This window comes from Pseudochaenichthys georgianus, chromosome 13 (assembly GCF_902827115.2).
Source record: "Pseudochaenichthys georgianus chromosome 13, fPseGeo1.2, whole genome shotgun sequence".
NCBI lineage: Eukaryota > Metazoa > Chordata > Actinopteri > Perciformes > Channichthyidae > Pseudochaenichthys > Pseudochaenichthys georgianus.
In genome coordinates this window covers 4,704,655-4,726,658 of record NC_047515.1, presented here as the reverse complement: position 1 = coordinate 4,726,658, position 22,004 = coordinate 4,704,655, and the positions used below count along the sequence as shown (strand labels likewise).

Genomic DNA, 22,004 nt, shown 5'->3' with positions numbered 1-22,004 from the left:
ACATCTAAGTTTTTTGTGCCCCACCACTTTTGTACATATAAAAACGCCACAGTGCCCTTGAAACAGACTAAAATGGACAGTCAGTCAGGAAACATCACTTCAGACCCTTCACAATCTGTTGCAACAATATTTCATTTTTTTATTTTACTCTTTGTTTTGTCACCTTTACTGTTCTTAACGGTACAGTAGCTTCCTGAGCTGAGAGCAACGAAAATATAATTTTGTGTATATAATATTTTGTTTGTGTAATTTTGGTTATTTCATTTGTGGTGTTTATTTTCAATACTGTGTACATTTATTTTAAGAATGACTAAGATTTAATAATGAAAACAGAAACATCCATTCTTAGCACTGAACACCTTCTGATAGGCCTGATCTTACTTTTAGCATGCGCTGTAAACGATCCGCCACTTGCCAGAATTTCCTCCATTAGCAGCGGAAGTCATGAAAATCATGGCCAAAATAAAACAATAACATGAAAACTGTTGCAGTTCATTGAGAAGAACATCTACTCACATTATTAGGTGGGTTAATCCCTGTAAATCTGGAGGTTGTTACATCTAAACATTTTATTCAGTCTGAAAGCAGATAAGACCACAGAGGCTAAAACTACAGAAAACAGAAACGTTTAACAAACACAGAGGTATTTTCTTGGCTGTTTTTTTCACGTCTATGTGTGAAGTGTTTTTTCTCCCTCTGTAGTCGCTTTATAATTCCCAAAAAACATCCATATTTGTATTTATTAATTCGAAAAACATTTCGTCAACAATCGTTACTTTGAAGATTGTGCCTGGAAGTGTTCCGTTTCATTCCCGCTAGCTTGACCCTGGTCTCCAACACCTCCCATCAATTTCTCTGAAGAAGACTTCCGGTGGTGTGTCATGGCGGTGGCATGGTGAAGCCTACAGAAAGGGAAAAATACTCGCCCCTTTCGTCCTTTCCCATCGATTCAGGGCAGATTTTCATTCATAAATAAGTCTGTCAAGCTCCGGCCTCACACCTTGGATTTAGCAGCCCAGCGTTGCGGTGTCCCTCCGCCCGGCCATGGCGGCTCACAAACCAGTGGAGTGGGTCCAGGCCGTGATTACTAGATTTGATGAGCAGGTAAGATGGGTTGATTCAGTGGATGGGTGTAGCAAGCTTAGGTAGTCTCGAGGGCCCCACTACCCCGGCAAACGTTACATTTACACGGACGACGTTTTAAAATACAACATTCAGGGAGTGTTATCCCGTCGGGACTAGTTTTTCGACGGAAATGTGTTCTGTGTTGCTTGTCCCAGCTGCAAAACACTGAAGATGAGGTCTCTCTAGCTAGCGCCGTCTCCACGATCAATTAGCAGATGTATCCCGCATTTGTCCCGGGATTTAGACGGACTCAGCCGCCCCATTGCAAAATAATACACAATAAAGCAACATGGCAGGGACATTTGGACTTGCTCATAAGCGTCTGTGTGTCAATTAAAGTTCCTAAGCTGACATTTTCTTTCGTGCCAGCTAGGTAGCTAACATTAGCAGGCCTAGCTATCTAATGTAAACAAATAAGATGTGGCTGTGTTAGCACGCTGTATTCATATGAGCTAATGAGGTTAGAGTTATGTGAGGAAACATCAGCAGTAAGAGTGACTGCTGCTCTCCCTGCTAGCTATTTTTTAATGATCCATTATCATGTAGTCTCCTTGATATTGCAGGTGAAACAACCATAGTGAATGGTGTTATTTTCTCACAAGGACTCTATCTTGAGATATATTTACCATGAGCAATCATTTTCATTTACTCATATCGAAACTGTGAATAGAAATGTCAACAGTGTTTGTAAAACTCCTCTGTTGTTAAATGAAACCTTAAATGAAGAGCCTTCTGTAATAGTCAAGCTATGCAGCCTTAATATACCCAATATCAGAAATCCCAGTCGGATATAGTTAATCGTTAATGTACTAAACACTCAGTAATCCCAATCAGTTTGCATTTCTACTTTTCTTTGTCGTTTGAAGGGAAATACAAAATAATAAGTGACCACTGCTCTCCCTCCTAGCTATTTTTTTTAACATTCTTTATCATGATATTGCAGATTAAATATCCATAGTAAATGTTTTTATTTCTCACAAGGAATCTATCTTGAGATATATTTTTCATGGGCTATTACTTTCATTTTCTCATATTGAAACTGTTGCTAAATGTCAACAGTGTTTGTATAACCTTAACTGAGGAGATTTCCGTAATTCCCAATAACAGAAATTACAGTCAGGTGTAGTTAATAGTTCATTAATGTCCTCAGCACTCAGTAATCCCAATCAGTTTGCATTAATACAATTCTCTGTCGTTTGAAGGGAAATGTGACCGCCGGTTTGTGTGTGTTAAGTCTTTAAAAGTCTTGGTCTCTGGTGTAAAGTTCAACAGATCATGCACTGAAGCCAGGGTTTAGCCGCTCAGCTTGGATTACTACCATTGGTCTAAGGTGTTGTATCCACTTCTTGGTTATTGTTATCCTAAGCCCCAACTAAAGCCTTCCAGTCCCAATAAATATGCTATTTATTATTGACACTTGAACATTCCCCTTGCTTAAGTAATGTGTGTGGTAAATTAAAAGTACATAAATGATATAGCCTGATCATAATCTTCAGACCATTGTATTTTTAAATGACAATGATGATAGTGACAGTGTTTATTTAAAACTATAGAATATATAATTGAATGTATTATTTTGTAGGTACAGGGTGTGTTTAGTGTTATGATTGAGTTATTGTGTGTGCCTAATGAAAGACATGTATCTGGTTGCTTCTGCCTAGTGCTTTTTTGACCCTAGCAGAGGGGTGAAGTTTGAACAGGTCATGTCAACAGTAAGAAGTATACGTGATGGTTTGGACGGTTTCTATTCTGCTCCAGGACTAACAATATGCTCAAGTTCATCGGCAGCAGCATCCAACTAACACCAATTTCTAATACAAACAAAAAAGAGTAGTAATCAGCAGCAAACCGCTTCAACACGTGTATTTCGGTTTATTCATGGTATTGATTTTGTTATTCTACAGTATTGTTGTCTTATAGTTATTTGTTAATGTAACCCAATTTGTGTTCTTTGAAATGGAAAAGGATATCGCATTGTGTTTGTTTCTTTCGTTGCAGGTGTGGGCTATGTCTCAAGTGTAATTTGGCTTTGCTTCCTATCTTTTATGGACATGCTTTTATTTTGAAGGAGAGTTAGCGCTGTCTACCGGAAGTTGTGGTTGCTATGGAAACAACGTGACGGAGATTAATGGAGAAAAGTAATATCTACATATAAAGACGGAGAAAGTAAACGATAACGTTTATGGTTAAGTGTTGGCACCCCTTGAAGAGGCACAAGCTCTTACGTTGATATTGGAGTTTTTAATAAAAAACAAAACAAACTAATATCCGAATAACGAAATTGAAACCTGAATAGTACTCCAACGAACGAATATTCGGGTACAGCCCTAGCTACTAGTATTCTTCGCTATGATGGCTTTTAGCTGGATGCTACCACTAGCTCTGCTGTGGTCTTTATTTTAGCTTACCATTAAGCTGCACTGTGGTGTTTTTCGGCTTTAGCCCACCTGTAAGTTGTGCTGGGTTGTATTTGAGCCACATCCCACCTTTTAAGCTGTGCTGCATTGTCTCCTAGCTGCAGGCTCTCTGTACTCTGCTCTTGGGTATCTTCTAGCTAAAGTCTACTGGTAAGCTAGTAAGTTGTTTATTCCTTCGACATGCGCAAGTAGGAGCGGAAGAGGAAAAAAACAACTTGGATAATGGTGTTCCTGCTCTTTATTCAGATTGAATCACAAACCTTGTTTCGATTGATTTTCAAATTAGAATCCTGACATCTTTAAGTAAGTACAATGCTATGCAATTCAAATATTTGACGATTAAATATTACCACAAGTTCCACATACTTGGTGATTCTGTGGATTTCAGCCACATCTAATGGTTTTGTTTCATGTCAAACTTCTATTTCCAAGGTCAAATATTCACCTTCAAGCCAAATGAGCAGCCATAGAGTCATTGCAAGGAGAGCCAGGCTTATTTTTCAAATACGCTTAATTCATCACTCGACAATGATGACTTTTTCTACCTGGCCAAAGATTCTGATCCCATTTGGAGAAAGCATTTCAGAGATGTGGCCATGGATGTATAATAAGAACTGGATGTGGTGAGCCTCACTTTGGCCATCAGCGTTTTTTCGGTTGAAAAAGAAAGTCTGTTAAACGTTTACAACACCTTGAACTAAAAAAAGGTATTTTGACTCTTTCTATTATGTATTTAATACAAAATAATAAAAACACCTAAAACAGTATCAACGTAATAACCTTCTGGAAGGACGGATTTATTGCAGCAGGACTTTTGTATTAGACTGCATATGTTTAAGCTAGTGTACCTAATAAACTGGACACTGAATGCATGTGTGACCTTTGGAGGAATGGCTGGGCCTAGCTGTGTGAAACAAAGAGCTCACTGACCGCGCTGTGCTGCACTGGACTGCAAACAGAGGCCTGGCCTGTTTTACATCGTATATTATGCGCATGTGATGGTGTGACAGTCTGACTTCATGATGGAACCATTGAGCTGTATTGAGTTCCTGTCCCATGGCTTTCAATTAGGAGTCCAATTTGTTTGGCCTGGTACAAATGACGATTGTTGGGCAGAACTTTGGTCTAGGGAAATATTCAGTCAAAACAGCGTAAAGTGAATTACTTTTCCATTTTACGCAACATAATGAGAGAATTGTTATTTCTGAGATATGGCGCCCCTTCAGTTTCAGAAGGAAATTCACTTTACAGCTATTTGAGCAGCTGTTCAATTGCATGTGTTATGATCTCATTACTTGTAAACAAAAACCAGCAAGATTTCAAATTTGATCACATTACTTGTAAAATAAAAAACAGCAATGCAGCCACATTTCTAGTGCAACATTAGTGAGACTTTAGCCACAAATAACTCTTTCCTTCCATCAGAAACTCAGCAGTGTAGTGGGAGGACCTTTTGATGAAAAACCATCAAATATCATCCAGTTTGGTCAGTTTACTGCCATAAAGGCTTACACACTTCTCCCGTGAGATCTTAACCACTCACCAAAGTCACATGGGGCAAGAACAGCGATGAGTAACCCTATTACAAGTGAATGTAGCATCGTAATGATTTTGTAGAGGTCTTTTTAATATAGAACATTTCATTTTGCCTTTACTAGGCTTTACTGTTATGACATCACAAAATAAAAATGTATATTTTTTAACAAAAACTTGACTTTGAACATTATGTTAGAACAATGGATTGCTGGTTACAGAAAACACAAGATGCCGTTTTCCAGGATTTTACAGTACAGCATCTTGAGTTGTCATATTTACTTATACCAAAAATGTTTATTCACCAACATTTCCGTAATTGCTTCTTGTTTTTTAACAACAAGAAGCAATTACTATTGAACTCAATATTTATTGCAGGCATTTCACGTCAAAAGCCTTTTAGGCAAGCAAGGTGTTTAATGTGAAATATCAGACCAGGAAGTGGAAGTTATTAATAGTGAATGAAAAGTACAAAAGCACTTGAAATGATACGTGAATGAAAATAATTTTGACAGTTGTTTTACTAATGGAAATATAACTGTGGATACTCACAATGTTCTCAAGCTATCAAGATGAAAAATAAACATGAAGTAAGTGATATCCTACAAAAGAACAAAATGAATTGAAGAAGATGAGTAAAAAAGAGTGGGCACACTCAAATATGATCAATGATAATAAGACTTTCCATTGTAAATTAGTGAGTACGGCCTGTCTCCTATATAAGGCCAGGTTCTCTCTGCAGTTAAAGGTGGGGTAGGTAATTTTGGAGAAACCAGCTCGAGTGCGCTAGAATTTGAAAATACACAGCCGGAAAAAAATCTGCCACTTCCTTACAGAGCCCCTCCTCCAACACACACGAACGCGCACATGACCAATGAGGGCACGAGATAAGTTTGTGCACAGATGGAAGGCTGACAGGCAGGTAGGCCGTCCAGTTACTTTAGCCGGGCCGGCTCAGATGATTGGTCGTGCTTTTTACAGCGCCACGGCTTCCACAGATGATATTTATTTATGGATTTTTTGTCAAAGCACTTCAGATATTCATTGCTATCGGGATGTTAAGAGCATTCCATGGAATATAACAACAAGTGTATCTCGAGCCGGTTTCTCAAACTTACCTACCCCACCTTTAAAGTCTGTTTTAATCACTTATATATATTAAGGTGAATAAAGACCTTGACCAATATTTAGGAGTTTAACATTAGTATATTTAATTCAATTTATCTTCACTTCCTACGAGGTGAAAGTAATGGTTCTCACATTATAACTTTATCAATCATAATGTTTTGTTAATAAAATAAACAATACCAAAGGATTTAGGGATTTGACCCCTAATTTATTCAAACATAATTTTGTATAGCATCGCTTGGCTATATAGAGAGGTGAAGCCCCTCCCCTTCCGGTGGACCTCCATGGGACCTTATTTCGGAAAAAGTATGTATTGAAGTCAATGGAGAGAGAAAGATTATCTTTCGATCCCGTTTGAATTGTGCCACGAATTACACATATCATGTTTGTCAATTAAAAAGATAATTTTGCAAGTCAAAAAAATAAAAATGTGTCGTAAAACTGTGAAGTAACACTTTTATTTGTGTGAAACGCTCAATGAACTACATCTCTGGTCTCGCACACGTCACCAACACCAAGATGGCCGTCACGTTAGCACATTTCACCGCTTTCTTTCAGAATGAGGCGAAAAGTATTAAACGAGGAGAAAATCACTACAAGTCTGGGCACGTTGAGAGCTGCACATACACACAAGGGGAGTTAGTCGGTTCCGTAAGAGCCAGCATGCGGGACCGGCTTTACAAGGTTTCGGTGTAATGTGTAACGTTAATGACATCACTTACGCGACTCTGGGATTTGTAGTCTTTCTAGTTGCGTATTTTTCATAGTCTTATATTTCAACAGTTTTACCACAAACTGACTTTTTTGACATGGACATTTCTTTTTAAGATTGACAAACATCATGTGTGTAATTCGTGGCACAATTCAAACGGGATCGAAAGATAAGTTTTCTCTCCCCATTGACTTCAATACATAATTTTTCCGAAATAAGGTCCCATGGGGCCGAAGTAGAAGGGCGGGACTTCACCACCATTTCCAAACACTTTGAGCTTTTAATAAAAAAAAATTCTAGTATCACCAGAATGTAAATGCTACAGTATGTGACGATTGCGGTACAATACGAGTATCACAATGTTATAAAATACATTATAATATTCCGTAATGATAAATTGACTTCACCGTAATGTGATACCATGAGTTGTGTGTTATCTGCATCATCATCATTCTTTCTTTTCTTTTCTTTCAGCTTCCCATTAAAGTTGGACACCAGAACACCCATACCAAAGTCAGCACAGAGCACAACAAGGAATGTCTGATCAACATTTCCAAGTACAAGTTCTCCCTCGTCATCAGTGGCCTCACCACCATCCTCAAAAATGTCAACAACATGGTGAGTGGGGTTCATCGTATTAAATCTTTCCTAGTTCTAGTTGTCTCATTTATGTTTCCACCACATGGTATGGCTCTCTTCGCCTCTATCTTTTTTGGTGTTCCACTAGGAATATACCCTGGACCCTGGAACTTTTTAAAGTACAACCCAGAGTTCACGTTAGAATATTTTTTCGCCGGTCGGTCAAAATGTCCGTTAAAGTTTAAATCTTCCAGACAACATTTGAAAAGTGCTGGTCAAAGGTCTTCTTTGTTATTTATTGAGCTTTAAAACAAATTGATATGATTCGATATTAAACAAACTAATTATGGTAGATTAACTACATTATTCAAAAGTGTACAATAACACAGGAATAATAAACGGAGCGCTCTCTCCCTCTCCTGACAGCCCGTCAGTATCATGCAGCTCGCGGATCAGTAATGAGTGACCCGACAGTAAAACTAAACATATCTATAACCAGTTACGGTAGTTTGAGAGGTCATTAAAATAGCTACGTGTGATATTCTAACCTGAAGTGTGTGTTTTGTCCGCTCACCGCTGCATGTGATTATGCAGAACTGCGTGTCGACTCGTCAGCAGCAGCTGATCTCTCTCTCTCTCTCGTCAGATTAGACTTTACTCGCGTTTATGTCCATATCGATCAGATCCAGCTAGTTCTAGCTAATGATATGACTACCTGCTTATTAAAAGACACCTAAACAATAAGTGTCGCTATGCAACCGGGTGAGGCCACAAAGTATAGCGCAGCATTATGCATTTGTTTACATGCCCACCGGAACCCCGAGGTATTACCAACAGATCAACGCACAATCAACCCATACAGGACATCTCTTTCTCCACATTAAGTGTTAGACATTAGAGTTGACTATTCTTGTCTGTCACATACTCTTCTTGTCTGTCACATAAGTGGCGCAAGTTGCGCAACTGATGCGGTATTGCGCCAAATGGAAATTATTTTGACCGGACACTTTGACCGGAGAGATTTAGATTTGCCGGTCTTCAGCATATTTGACCGGTCATAGTCCGGTAATTACCGCCTAACGGGAACTCTGGTACAACCTCAGCCCACTGAGTCATTAATAAAAGGTGTTGGTATTAGGGCTGAACGATATATCGTGTCATGGCGATAACCGCGATATGCGCATGTGCTATATTCACACACCGCAGGGACGTGCGGTTTTATTCATTTAAAAAAAAAAAAATGCTAACTCACTTTAGCACAGAATTCTAAATAAAGATACCCTTATTACCTATCAAAACTGCACATACAATATATCCGATTAAAGCTGAGACTCCACAGATAATTTAAGTATAGTATCATCACTAAGCGATCCGATCTCGCGACAGGGGAAGCAAACACAGACATCACAACACGTACCTTTACGGCGCTTTTACGGGAGATCGTCTCACCGTAGCTGTCAATCTGATCAAAAGACGTGTTCAATGGCATTAAAACGAGAAAAAAGGTGGCTGACTCGGTTGATCCATAGCTTAATAATGTATCTGTGGCTCTGAAGCAATTGTTTATAATCCATAATTCCATTTTTATGTAAAAATCGGAGCACAAAAGTTAGCTGCTAATGGTAGCCACCAGAGTGTATGCAGCTTCCGGTTTTGGCTACGCGTCACTCTCACTCCTTATTTGTTCATGTGTTGGTGTGTGTAGAACCTCCCCTCGATTCCATTGGCTCTAGCGGTTATAAAGACATTTCAATCATCAAAATCGACCACGGGGTGCCAGAGATATGGAAAATCCACCCAAATGACCCCAGAAGTGTGTTTTTTTTGCTAAATCTCTCTAAAAAGGTCAAATGTCACTTGTTTTGCATCAATCTTGATACAGGGTACTTATTATATGTTGTACTTTGGATTCCTAAAGCTTTTAGTCTACCTTACCATCATCCAAGGTTAGTTTTCACTACAAGTACAAAATAATTTTTGGACGGACACTATAATTTACAGTTTTTTACTATGTTCAATCTGAATTTTCTTTAAAATAAAAAACATCTATATTGTTTCTGACTTTTCTACATCCAACTCACAGGTTTATCATTACTTTGAGAGAAAAGATTATTAAATTAACCCTTTTAGAAGGGAAGATATGGTCATTTGTTCTGAGAATGTCATTTTCGAGCCTGAGACCTGAAAAACAGGCTCAGTCAGGGATGCAAACTTGTCACCTTTCGGCGAATTTTGAATCCAAAATAGGTCGTTTGTGTGATTCATGTAGATCTGCAATACAAATATTTTTGGGGTATGGGAGGGGGTCTGGGACTCGGAGTAATCTGCGACCGCGAGCTGTTACGTGCCATCATCATGACACGCATGGTGTTCTTTTTTTATATATTATAATGAAGCGCGAGCTGTGTCTAGGGTCTAGCTTCAGCAGCTACATTACCTACGGGTGCGTTCGTTAATATTAACTGTGTTGTCCGGAGTCACTGTGTTGGACCGCTGGTGAACAGCTGTTAGAACGGGCCGCTCAGGTGTTCAGAGCAGAGCTCCCTGTCGGAGCGGCAGAGCGTGATGTGCACTGAAACGTTTTTCTGTCGCAATATTATCGTTGAGCAAACTTAACTAGCAAACTAGCATCACTATCTGCTAACGTTAGCTTTAGCCTTCGTTTTCTAATAGTTTATTTCATAGGCTATAAACGGAGGTGCCGAGGTATCTTGTACTTGAGTAAAAGTAGAAGTACCCAGGTCTTGTACTTGAGTTAAAGTAGAAGTACCAGAATGTAGGAACAATCCTGCAATCAAAATGTTCCTCAAATAAAAGTACAAAAGTATTATCATCAAAATATAGTTAAAGTAGCGACAGTAGAAGTACTCAGGTCTTGTACTAGAAGCACCAGAGTGTAGGAATACTCTGTTACAGTAAAAGTACTGCATTCAAAATGTTCCTCAAGTAAAAGTATTAAAGTAGCGACAGTGAAAGTAGTCGTTGTGCAGATTGGTCCATTTCAGAATAATATATATGATATGTTTTATAATGATTGATCATTAAAGTGTTCTCAAAGTTGGTAAAGGTGCAGCTAGTCTGAAGTACTTTGTAGACTGCAGGGTAGCTGGTGGATTTACTCCAGGTGGAACTAAAGTCTGATTCATCATCCATCCACATCCATGAAGTAACTAAATGTATTAAATACATGTAGTGGAGGAAAAGTACACCATTTACCTCTGAACTGTAGTGGATTAGAAGTACAAAGTAGCAAAAGAAACATTGAAATACTTAAATAAAGTACAATATCTCAAAATTGTACCCAAGTAGTACTTGAGTTTATGAACTTAGTTACTTTACACCAGTGGCTATACAGATAGAAAGACTAAGCCTTGCACAGAGGCATGAAAATACATTTTCAAAATGAATAAATAAATAAATGTTAAACTGACTGCTACACAATTAAAATAAATGCTTTTATATATTTCTATTAGATGTGACTCTTTGGCGTTTCTGTTCTTAGTAACACTGCTGCTTTAGTTGCTCTGACTGCTAAAATCATCTGTTATTCCTAATTTTAAAGCCGATATTCCGTGGGGTCGGGGGGCTCGGATCCTTGTCACCTTTTCCATACCTGATGAGTTTGCATCCCTGAGTGCTTAAGTAGGTGAATTAACTCAAACACGTCATGTTACAATTATTTTGCTGCTTGCTACAAAAGGAAAACTTGCGCGGCTCAGGGGTACTTGAGTGAGTGACATGCAGGCACAGCAAACCACCAATCACAATCATTCTTGATCAGATCCCAGCAGGCCCCGCCCCGCTAGTTTGCAGACCATCAAAAACACCGGTAAAAAATGAGCGAGGCACAGGAGGACAATACCTTCATCCGGTTAAATATAGTTAAAAAAACGCAATATATATCGCAGGGGGAAAGAAATCGCAATATCAGTTTTTTTCAATATCGTGCAGCCCTAGTTGGTATCACTGCAGGAGTGCAGGTCATTCATTTAGTCGGAGCGTCGTCACGAGACATTAAGCACACCTGTGTTTATGAATAGCAACCATCTTTTTCACTCAACCCAGATTGAAAACAAATGGTAGCCAGTCAAAACAACGCCGGCATCAAAAAGTCTATTTCCCTTTGAGTCAGGGATGTCTATAAAATAGTTTTTTTAAAAAAACTAAATTATACACCCAATACGAACACTTGAATAGCCCTTATTTAAACCATTAGATCCTAGACTAGAGGTTGTAAAGTGCCCCCATACTTTAACCCGTTTAGTTCCGTTAGTGCCTGGAATTTTGCGTTCACACCAAAAAGAGTACATAGTTCCGAGAACTTTCACCCCCATTTGTAGTGCCTGCTCGAGAGGTGGTACTATCCTGGGGAGAAAAAAGTACCAATTTCGATTGGCTGGTTGAATTGCAAACCACGCCCCGTAAAAACCCCGTATTGTGAAGCCGCCATTGTATTTGCTGCCATTAGCATTATTAGTGGATTGGAGGCGGGGCTCAAGGAGAACAGATTTTTAAAAATGTATTATCTGGTTGCATTTCCTTAGCTGACTATATTACAATCTATTACTATAGATTATAATGCCAATCCATTCAATCCGTTATCCCTGACCCAAAAAACATAAATCAAAATATGTTTTCTGCTTTTCTTTCTCGTTTATATTTGATATTGTAATGAGGGCATTGTGATGCTGTTCATTCATATGACTGAGGCAGCAACTCCCAACCTTAGGTGTCCTAATGCTGTCTCTTCATGTCTTAATGCTGATTAATGATGTTCTGACTGATCTTCTTCACAGCGGATATTTGGAGAAGCTTCGGAGAAGAACCTCTACCTCTCCCAGCTCATCATCCTGGACACCCTGGAGAAGTGCCTGGCTGGGGTGAGTCTTCCCTCTGAACGCCCTGTCTGGAAACAATTGAAGTTTTAGAACTTAGCTGTAAAGACTAAGATCCATGCCATTACAAACCCTGTGTTGGGATTAGGTTGTTTCCTACGATCCTTGTGCTTTGCAATGAAATCAAACTCAAAAGATTCAGTATCTCTGCTGCTGTGCTTGTGCTCACCCAGACACAAACCTCTGGTAATGTGCTTATCCTCCATCAATCACGCTCTCCTCATCCCTGGGAGGTTCCTCAGTGAACCAGCAGGCTGGGATTACATATGCAGGCGTTTGGTGGGAGCCAATCATCCGATGGGAACTGCTCTCCGCTTCCTGTACAGGTTTTAGTCATTAGCATTCAGATAGAAATATCTCTCTATTTCTGCGAGAGAGTTGTGCTGCTGACAGAGTGGCCCAGGAATGAGTCCTAAACCCGGAAAGGAGTTGGCCTTTTAAGAGAACTCTTTTGTTAGCGATTGAAATGAGGTCTGTGGTTAACCGAAGCTGGAGAGATGTTCACATTTCATACAAATCCACCTTTAGCCAAGCAGTGTCGAGGTCAAAGCCTTTGAACATGATGTTAGCTTTTGACTTCTGGCAATTGCATCTAATTTCAGCTATTATAAAAGTGTTGTTATTGTGAGGAGATTATCCTGCCTATAGTATTGAGTGATGAGTCCGTACCAATGGACGTGGGAAGAAGTGTCTGGTTACTCGCATGATTGCGTATTGGTTAAAAATAGGGTAACTAAGTGCCTATGTCTGTGGAACTACATAACCTTGGTCATGGTGAAGCCTCGTGTTGGTATACAAGCTGTATTCTGTCAGCCCAAACAAAAACACAAGGTCATATGATAATATGACCTTGTGCTGATATTGGCCCACAATGCCTATATTGTGAATGCACGATGCAATTGAATTTCTCAGAACATGTTGCTGAGGAGCACCCTAACACTTGGAAGAACGACAGCGGTTCACAAAAGATCCATAGCTAACGTGCTGAAATAAAAAACATCTGTATTAATGTGTAATATAGCACACAGGGTTCGACATTATCAAAAGCGAGATGACCTGTGTCAGGAAAAGTGACTTCATTGCTGTAGGTGGCCACATGCGGCTATAGAGATATTTTTACTTTTTACAAAAGCGCTGGTGACGTTTCTATAGAAATGTTTAGGAGGATCTTGTTTTGAGTGTCAGTCAGACGGAAACTATCATAGCAAAGACCAAAAAGGCCAGTTTTCTGACGGACGGACTTTGGACGTCGCTGTCTGTGAGTTTTGTTCTTGTATCAACCTTGCGGGAGTGGCCCTCTTAGCTCTACGGCTGTCGGATTGAGCGGTGAACCTAATTCAAACAAAGTGTGAGAGGAAGAATCTTCCGGAAGTCAAACAAATAGATGGATTAAAGACAAGAGGGCGAAGCTAGTCTGTGATATGTTGTCGAGAGATAGTTGTGATATGAAGGGCGGTTCTTTTTGATAAAATGCCGGGAGGATGCCAGCACCTCTCTGACCGATAAAGACACCATGTGGACTTTTCCACTGACTGTCTTCCTGCTCTCTGCCCCCCCCCCCCCCACCTCCTCAGCAATCCAAAGACTGCTTGCGTCTGGACGAGACCATGCTAGTGAAACAGCTGCTGCCGGAGATCTGCCATTTCATCCACACGTACCGCGAGGGCCACCAGCACGCCGCAGAGCTGCGGGCCTCCGCCTCAGCCGTCCTCTTCTCTCTGAGCTGCAACAACTTCAACGCCGTCTTCAGCCGCATCTCCACCAGGTAGCTCACAGCAGCACGTGTTCTCTCACGAACGGCCACATCTCATGTTTCTGGAAGCTTTGTTGATATTTGCCAGAGCAGTATTAACCACCTCTGATAGTATTATGTGCTAAAATAATTGGAGGGGGGGTGGGGTCTAGTAGTATCCCTTATCTTGATTTTCTGCAGTTTCCAATGGAACATTTTGATACCACTAATGTACATAAAAAAACCTCCATATTACTGTGCTTTAATGTGTTTTATTTCAATTGTATTATTTAATGTTAATTTTTTTTTTTTTTTTCATTATTTAAGTCCCTACATTTAGCATTTCAATTTAAATCAAATACCCAGAATACTTTATTTCGGTTAAAACGTAAACTATTTTTAAATATGTAAAAATATGAAAATGAGAATAATAAAATAATAATAAAAATATAAAATGTTAAAAAAAATAAGATGTATATGTAAACATAAGAAACACATAAGAAGGTAAAATATGTTGAACTTCTTGACATCTCTGACTTTGCGGTGTCTCCTCAGGCTACAGGAGCTCACAGTGTGCTCGGAGGACAACGTGGACGTTCACGACATCGAGCTGATGCAGTACATCAACGTGGACTGCTCCAAGCTCAAGAGACTGCTTCAAGGTGAGCTTACTGTTCATACAGCTTTACACTCTTCTTAAAGGAAGTGTGACGTTTCAGTTGGCACACATTTCGTCCGTCTCTTCTTCTGTAAATAATTCCTGATGTGTTACAGAAATGACCAAGAATGCTTTTGTTGTTTATTATTTTTGTGATGTATTCATTCTGTTTTCTTTCTTTTTCCAGAAACTGTGTTGAAGTTTAGAGCTCTCAAGAAGCCTGCCCAGCTAGCAGTCATCAACAGTTTAGAGAAGGTACTCACCATCTTGTTACCCAACCTGTAATCTCTATAGGCGCGTTCACACCGGAGTACTTTTCCCGTTTAGTTCCGTTAGTGCCTGGAATTTTGCGTTCACACAAAAAAGAGAACTTAGTTCCGAGAACTTTTACCCCCATTGTCAGTCCCTGCTAGAGAGGTGGTCCTATCCTAGGGAGAAAAAGTACCAATTTCGATTGGCTGGGCGAATTGCAAACCACGCCCCGTAAAACTCTGAAAAGTGTTGTGAAGCTGCCATTGTATTTGCTGGAGAGAGACTAACTTATGGCAACACAAAAATAAAACATGGGAGTGGTGGAGATGAGGAGGTGTCGGCCTTCTGGCGATTTACTCGGAAGGCTTCAGTAGAAGCTGCTGGGACTCCCAACCAGTCCCCAACTCCGGGGACTTCCGGCTGGGGACTCCGTGTGGCAGTATACGCCGTGAAGTTGTTTGCGGCCTGCCAGTAAACCCGAAGAAGAAGAAGAAGAAGAAGAAGAAGTAGTGACGTCAGCGGCTTAATTAGCCTAATCCTCCCCCAGGGACTTATTCCGGTGTGAACGCAATCTGAACTTAGTTCCATGGGGGCACTAAGTGCTGGGCACTAAGTGCTGGGCACTAAGTACGGCAAAGTACTCTCTGTGAAAGCGGCTTATAATATTTAACCCAACTTTCAGCAGTATCTGCGGCCTTATGTTCTCCACAGGAGCAGCTCCAGTATGAATTAGCCTGTGCTACATTAGCATGTTATGCTATTGATTACTATTATTATGGCGTGTAGTCACTCAAAAAGTGTTGTGGGCGGAACATTGAGTAAGTCTAAAGAGAAGAGACTACATTTGTAATACCGATATGTGTAACAATGCAGATTGTTGCAGCCGATGACCGATCGACCCCCCGATGAAGGAATAGCTGACATGTCAGAAATGATGAGGCAGTTTTAACCCCCGTTAGCAGAGAAGCGTGGTGGTGGAGGGTAAAGTTCCTCTTGTCCTCACACTGTTCTCTCTCGACAGGCGTTTTGGAACTGGGTGGAGAATTACCCCGACGAGTTCACCATGCTCTACCAGCGCCCCCAGGCAGACATGGCAGGTAGGAGCAACACTTGTTCTGACTTGGACTGAATCTCTGCACCTCTCACATATTGCCTACAATTTGAGTTAATTAAAAATGTCTGTTATTATTAAATATTAGAGTTCTACGATACAATTAGTTTAAAAAAGTGCATCCAAACCAAGCCAGTCATCAATACATTCATGTTGGTACCAGATGAAAAAATATTTACTTTCAAGGCCTTGTTTCAGACAAAAAATATGTTCATTGTGAAAGTTGTCTGGAAATGAAATCCTGTTCATAGAGAAGTCTCTATGATAACACATTTGATTTATTACATGCATTTACTGACATATTTTATGTCAGTAAATGTTTCGTCAGAATCAGAATAACTTTATTCGTCGGAGGGGAAATTCACAATTCATAAGATTCGTAACCACAGATCTCACTTCAGGACGAGGTTATTATTTTAGCGTTAAAATGCCAAATCATTTCCAAATCAATTCATTGTTTAGGACTCATTCCTGCACCACTGTACACATCAACAATCCAGGGAAAAACATGTGGTGAAGTTTAACATCGGTCTTCTGATAATTATATTGTAATGATAATATTTTTGGATGGTCCCAAAAGATCACTTTTGAAGTAAATTGTGTGTGTGTGTGTGCGTGTGTGTGTGTGTCTGTGTGTGTGTGTGTGTGTGTGTATATATATATATATAGAAGCTGCAGAGAAGCTGTTTGACCTGGTGGACAGCTTTGCAGAGAGTGCGAAGAGGAAGGCAGCTGTGTGGCACCTGCAGATCATCCTCCTCATCCTCTGTCCAGAGATCACACACACCATCTCCAAAGACACCGTGGAAGAGAGCAAGGCCAATAAGGTTGGAGGACAGAACGCACGCACGCACACACACACCTTGTGGAGACTGACTCCAGCACTCACACACACCTTGTGGAGACCGACTCCAGCACTCACACACACCTTGTGGAGACTGACTCCAGCACTCACACACACCTTGTGGAGACTGACTCCAGCACTCACACACACCTTGTGGAGACTGACTCCAGCACTCACACACCTTGTGGAGACTGACTCCAGCACACACACACACACACACACACACACACACACACACACACACACACACACACACACACACACACACACACACACACACACACACACACACACACACACACACACACACACACACACACACACACACACACACACACACACACACACACACACACACACACACACACACACACACACACACACACACACACACACACACACACACACACACACACACACACCTTGTGGAGACTGACTCCAGCACACACACACACCTTGTGGAGACTGACTCCAGCACTCACACACACCTTGTGGAGACTGACTCCAGCACTCACACACACCTTCCTCCTGTTGTGTCTGCAGAAACTGTTTTTAGAGAGCATGCGGAAAGCTCTCGCGGGCCAGGGAGGCAGCAAGCAGCTGATGGAGAGCGCCGCCATCGCCTGTGTCAAACTGTGTAAAGCCTCCACCTACATCAACTGGGAGGACCACTCCACCATCTTCCTCCTGGTGCAGTCCATCGTCATGGACCTCAAGGTCTGTGCAGTCACTCCAAATGCATTCCAGCAATTATATTCCAATGTCTTTTTATTGGACATCTTACTTTAACTTTATTGATATATCTTAATTTTGTATTATATTGTTATATTACACTTTCCTTAACTTCTTTTCTTTGTATTACTTTTTATTCAAACTCTTTTCCTTTATCTCATTCTTAAATGAAAGTTGGCATTGTGTATGGATCAGAAAGAACACTTAATTTATCCCGTGCAATATTGGGTTTTGTGAAATAACTACTTTTTTAAAGTGATATAAAACAAAAGTTAAAAAAAATAAAAACATTTATTTAGACATAAGAAGTTAAATTAAAAAGCTGCTATCAAATGAAGATATCTATATAGTAAAATAGGAAATTAAAGTAAAATGCCCAATAAAAGATCGATTAAAATAGATTAAAAGTAATTTACACACACACACACACACACACACACACACACACCCCCCCCAGATAAGGTGCCTTTGAAGCACCTGAGGTGACCTGTGGCTCTGTTCCCCAGGCTCTGCTCTTCAACCCAGCGAAACCCTTCTGGAGGGGGACGGGGACCCAGAACGCTGACGTGGAGCTCATGATGGACTGCTTCGTCTCTTGTTTCCGCATCAATCCTCACAACAACCAGCACTTTAAGGTAGACTGGGAACACATATATATGTATTGGTAACGTGGAACAGGTCTTTAATATGATATGCTCTAGCTCAGGGGTTCCCAGAGTTCCCAATCAATTAAAACATTTTTTTATTATTAATAATAGCGTGTGCAAAGATATTTTTCAGGGGCGGACTAGCCATCTGTATGATTCCCTGCAGCGAGGCTCCCCCCATTGACAATCCACCAGCGCAGTGTTTCTTAAAACGTTTTCATACCAAGGACACTTAACCAATAAAGAACACTCAGACCACCTGACTCCACACATATCCTAAACCAATAGGCCTGCTCCCCGCTCCAACAGTACAACACAGCCTAATAATTACCGCTTAACCTTCTCTACTGTATATCGCCTCGTTCACACAATTAATCAACAATACAAATGCAACTACAGATTATATAAGCATTTAGTTCAAATGCGATTTAAAACGCTGTCAGGTTTTACACCTCAATGTAGACTACATTTATTACGGAGTTTATTACATTACATGTCACTTGTTAGACGCTTCTATCCAAAGCGACTTACATACTCAATACAGTGGGCAATCCCCACAGGAGCACTTTGGGGTGAAGCGTCTCAGGGACACCACGACATGCTGACTGCAGTGGGGTTTGAACCCTGATCCGAACACCGACACTCAACCCACTGCACCACACGCCTCCCTATGTTTATGTCCGAGGTAACAGACTCACAGATCGTTGGCTACTGAGAGATATGCAAAATACACCGCCTGAAGTACGACACAAACCTCCGCTGTGAATTTTCAAAAAAAAATCCAGTACACCACGGTCGCAGGCCCAAACGTAACGCTCCGAGGTCTGCAGCCGACAGCCTCTGATCATCAACAGACTTCATGCAATGCTTCATCAGATGCACATATTAGATAATAGTCTCTATCTCACTCCTAAAACATCTAAGTCTGCTTCCAGCATGGATACATGTTCACAAAATACATCCATTGTTTGTTCTCTATGCTTCTTGGAATCCAAAAGACACATTGTTTTTCTAGAACATTACACTTAAGCTTGCTCCATTGCGGAGATGATCCTGCAAGAGTGCGGATAACTTAAATAATTCACTCGCACCCACCGCCCTTGACAGGTCGCCAGTCTGGTACTGTTCTTTTGGAGGTCGCGGGCTGAAAGGTTTGGGACCCCCTGCTCTCGCTAATCCGGTGATTCTCTTTCTCTGCCCTGAAGGTCTGCTTGGCCTCCTCCTCGCCCTCCACCTTCCACTTTGTCCTGGTCAACTCCTTGCACAGAATCATCACGAACGTAAGTCTGCAGAGCGTCCCCGTGACTGAGTGACCATGGAATCATTTGACGTGTTAATTGACTCGTGTCCCTCTGGCTTCCTTCAGTCTCACCTGGACTGGTGGCCGAAGATCGAAGCGGTGTACTGCTACTCCGGGGAGCTCCGCTTCATGTTCTCCGACACGCTCAACCGGGTGATACAGGGCGCCGCCACCCACGCTCCTCTCCGCATGACACCCGTGAGAGGACTTTACACTTCTACAGTACTATTATTTAAACTTTTTATTATTATTTTGTATTATGCAAATTCTTATTGGACATTGTTACTTTAAGTTCTGTTTGTATAAGTATATTTATTTGAGTCATTATTACTTTAACTACTTTTGTTTACACAAATACATATTTTTTGATTATTTTATCTCTAAATATAAATACAATATTAGTTTATTACATTTTTTTTTATTGGACTTTTTATTTTTGTATGCATCTCTTTATTTTATTATATGTATTTTTCACACTTTAACTTCTTCTGTTTGTATAATTGTATTTGATTTGATATACATGGAATCCACTTTGTCCCAGGATAAATCAGTGTTCTGCTGCCCCCCCACAGAGCCTGACGTTCAAAGGGAAGATAAGCACCAGCCTTAAGTATAAAGAGAAAGCCACAGAACTGGACACTCGGAGCTACAAGTGCCTCCTCCTCGCTCTGGTCAAACTCATCCACGCCGACCCCAGACTCATGCTGCACGTGAGGCTCAGAAACAACTCTTTATTAATGCGTTTAATAACGATTAGCCTTCGGTTGACTTCTTTTCTTGCAGCCAGGTTTTGACGCACCTACTCCCCAGAGATGCTTTGAGTATTTTGTGTCAATGTTAGTTTATGAAATGACCACCAGCTTGTGTCTCTGTGTGTCAGAACCCGGTGAAGCAGGCTCCAGAGATGCAGAGCAGCACGGCGGAGCTCATCACTGGCCTGGTGCAGCTGGTGCCGCTCACCAACACCACCCAGCTGTCCCAGGAAGCCATGGAGGTCAGACCCGCCCCCACCCGCTCACTGAACGCACCACTAACACTTCTCTTGTTATGGCAGCCAACAAGGGGACAATTTGAGAGAAGAATTTCAGTTGCTCAGGATACATTTTTCCCAACTCTCCTTTCTAATTATTAGATTTTCATTAGCCGCTTTCACACCAAGTACTTTGCCGTACTTAGTGCCCAGCACTTAGTACCCAGCACTTAGTACCCCCATGGAACTAAGTACAGATCGCGTTCACACCGGAATATGAGGGAAGATTAGGCAAATGAAGCCGCTGACGTCACTTCTTCTTCTTCTGCTTTGGGTTTACTGGCAGGCCGCAAACAACTTCACGGCGTATACTGCCACCCGAAGTCCCCGGCCGGAAGTCCCCGGAGTTGGGGACTGGCTTCAGTAGAAGCTGCTAGGACTCCCAGCAGCTAATGCTAATGCTAATAATGCTAATGCCAGCAAATACAATGGCGGCTTCACAAAACATTTCCCAGTTTTACGGGGCGTGGTTTGCAATTCGCCCAGCCAATCAGAAATTGGTACTTTTTTCTCCCCAGGATAGTCCCACCTCTCTAGCAGGGACTGAAAATGGGGGTAAACGTTCTCGGAACTAAGGCTTCGGCCACACGAGGACGAAAACGGCTAAACGCAAAGGATTAACGCAAACACAATCGCAAACAAGCTTCCGTCCACACGCAATAGTTATCCGGATAGTGTCTGTCCACACGAGACCGCTCCGTTTAGCTCCAACCGCTGGAGAAGCTGCAGTACATATGCAGGAGCCTCTACGTGGCGCTGTAACTTCCTCCACAAAAGCAGCGAAGAAGCATGGTTGTCATGGTTGCCCTTCTGTTTATTCTCCGCGGTGGGGGCCGAGGGAACCGGGCAGAGTTTTTCGCCAGTCAGCGTGTATTCAAGTTTAAATCTTCCGGACAAAATTATAAAAGTGCCGGTCAAAGGTCTTCTTTGTTATTTATTGAGCTTTAAAACAAATGAATAACGACTCTATATAATATAATGATAAAATACACGGAGCCTCTCTTTTTCCTCCCTCTCTTCGGACAGCGCCAGTGTCCGTCTCATGCAGCAGCTCATCCAGTAATCAGTGACCCGGCCGACAGTACAAATAAACATATTGATAACTAGTTTAGGGAGTTTGAGAGGTCATTAAAATAGCTAAGGGCGATGATCTGACTTGAAGTGTGTGTGTTGCTGCAGCGGGAGGAGCTGCAGGTGAGCAGAGCTGCGTGTCTCCGTCCTGTCAGATTAGACTTCACTCGTGTTTAGGTCCATATCGAGAGAAAGATAAATAATCTGAATTCAGGGTGCAGTTTACTTTGACGTGGGG

At 41.2% G+C, this 22,004-nt stretch overlaps 1 protein-coding gene across 1 annotated transcript in view; it reads left to right on the top strand.

Moving 5' to 3' along the window:
• Positions 1 to 874: 874 nt before the first annotated feature.
• Positions 875 to 22,004, top strand: part of LOC117457858 (neurofibromin-like) — an 87,558-nt gene continuing 66,428 nt past the window's right edge. Inside the window, 14 exon segments of the mRNA XM_034098103.2 lie at positions 875 to 1,104; positions 7,390 to 7,533; positions 12,291 to 12,374; positions 13,964 to 14,154; positions 14,677 to 14,783; positions 14,967 to 15,034; positions 16,053 to 16,128; positions 16,812 to 16,969; positions 17,530 to 17,703; positions 18,225 to 18,353; positions 19,571 to 19,645; positions 19,732 to 19,863; positions 20,238 to 20,375; positions 20,546 to 20,659. Of these exon segments, the coding sequence (XP_033953994.1) occupies positions 1,045 to 1,104; positions 7,390 to 7,533; positions 12,291 to 12,374; positions 13,964 to 14,154; positions 14,677 to 14,783; positions 14,967 to 15,034; positions 16,053 to 16,128; positions 16,812 to 16,969; positions 17,530 to 17,703; positions 18,225 to 18,353; positions 19,571 to 19,645; positions 19,732 to 19,863; positions 20,238 to 20,375; positions 20,546 to 20,659 (1,650 nt within the window). The 5' untranslated portion in view covers positions 875 to 1,044.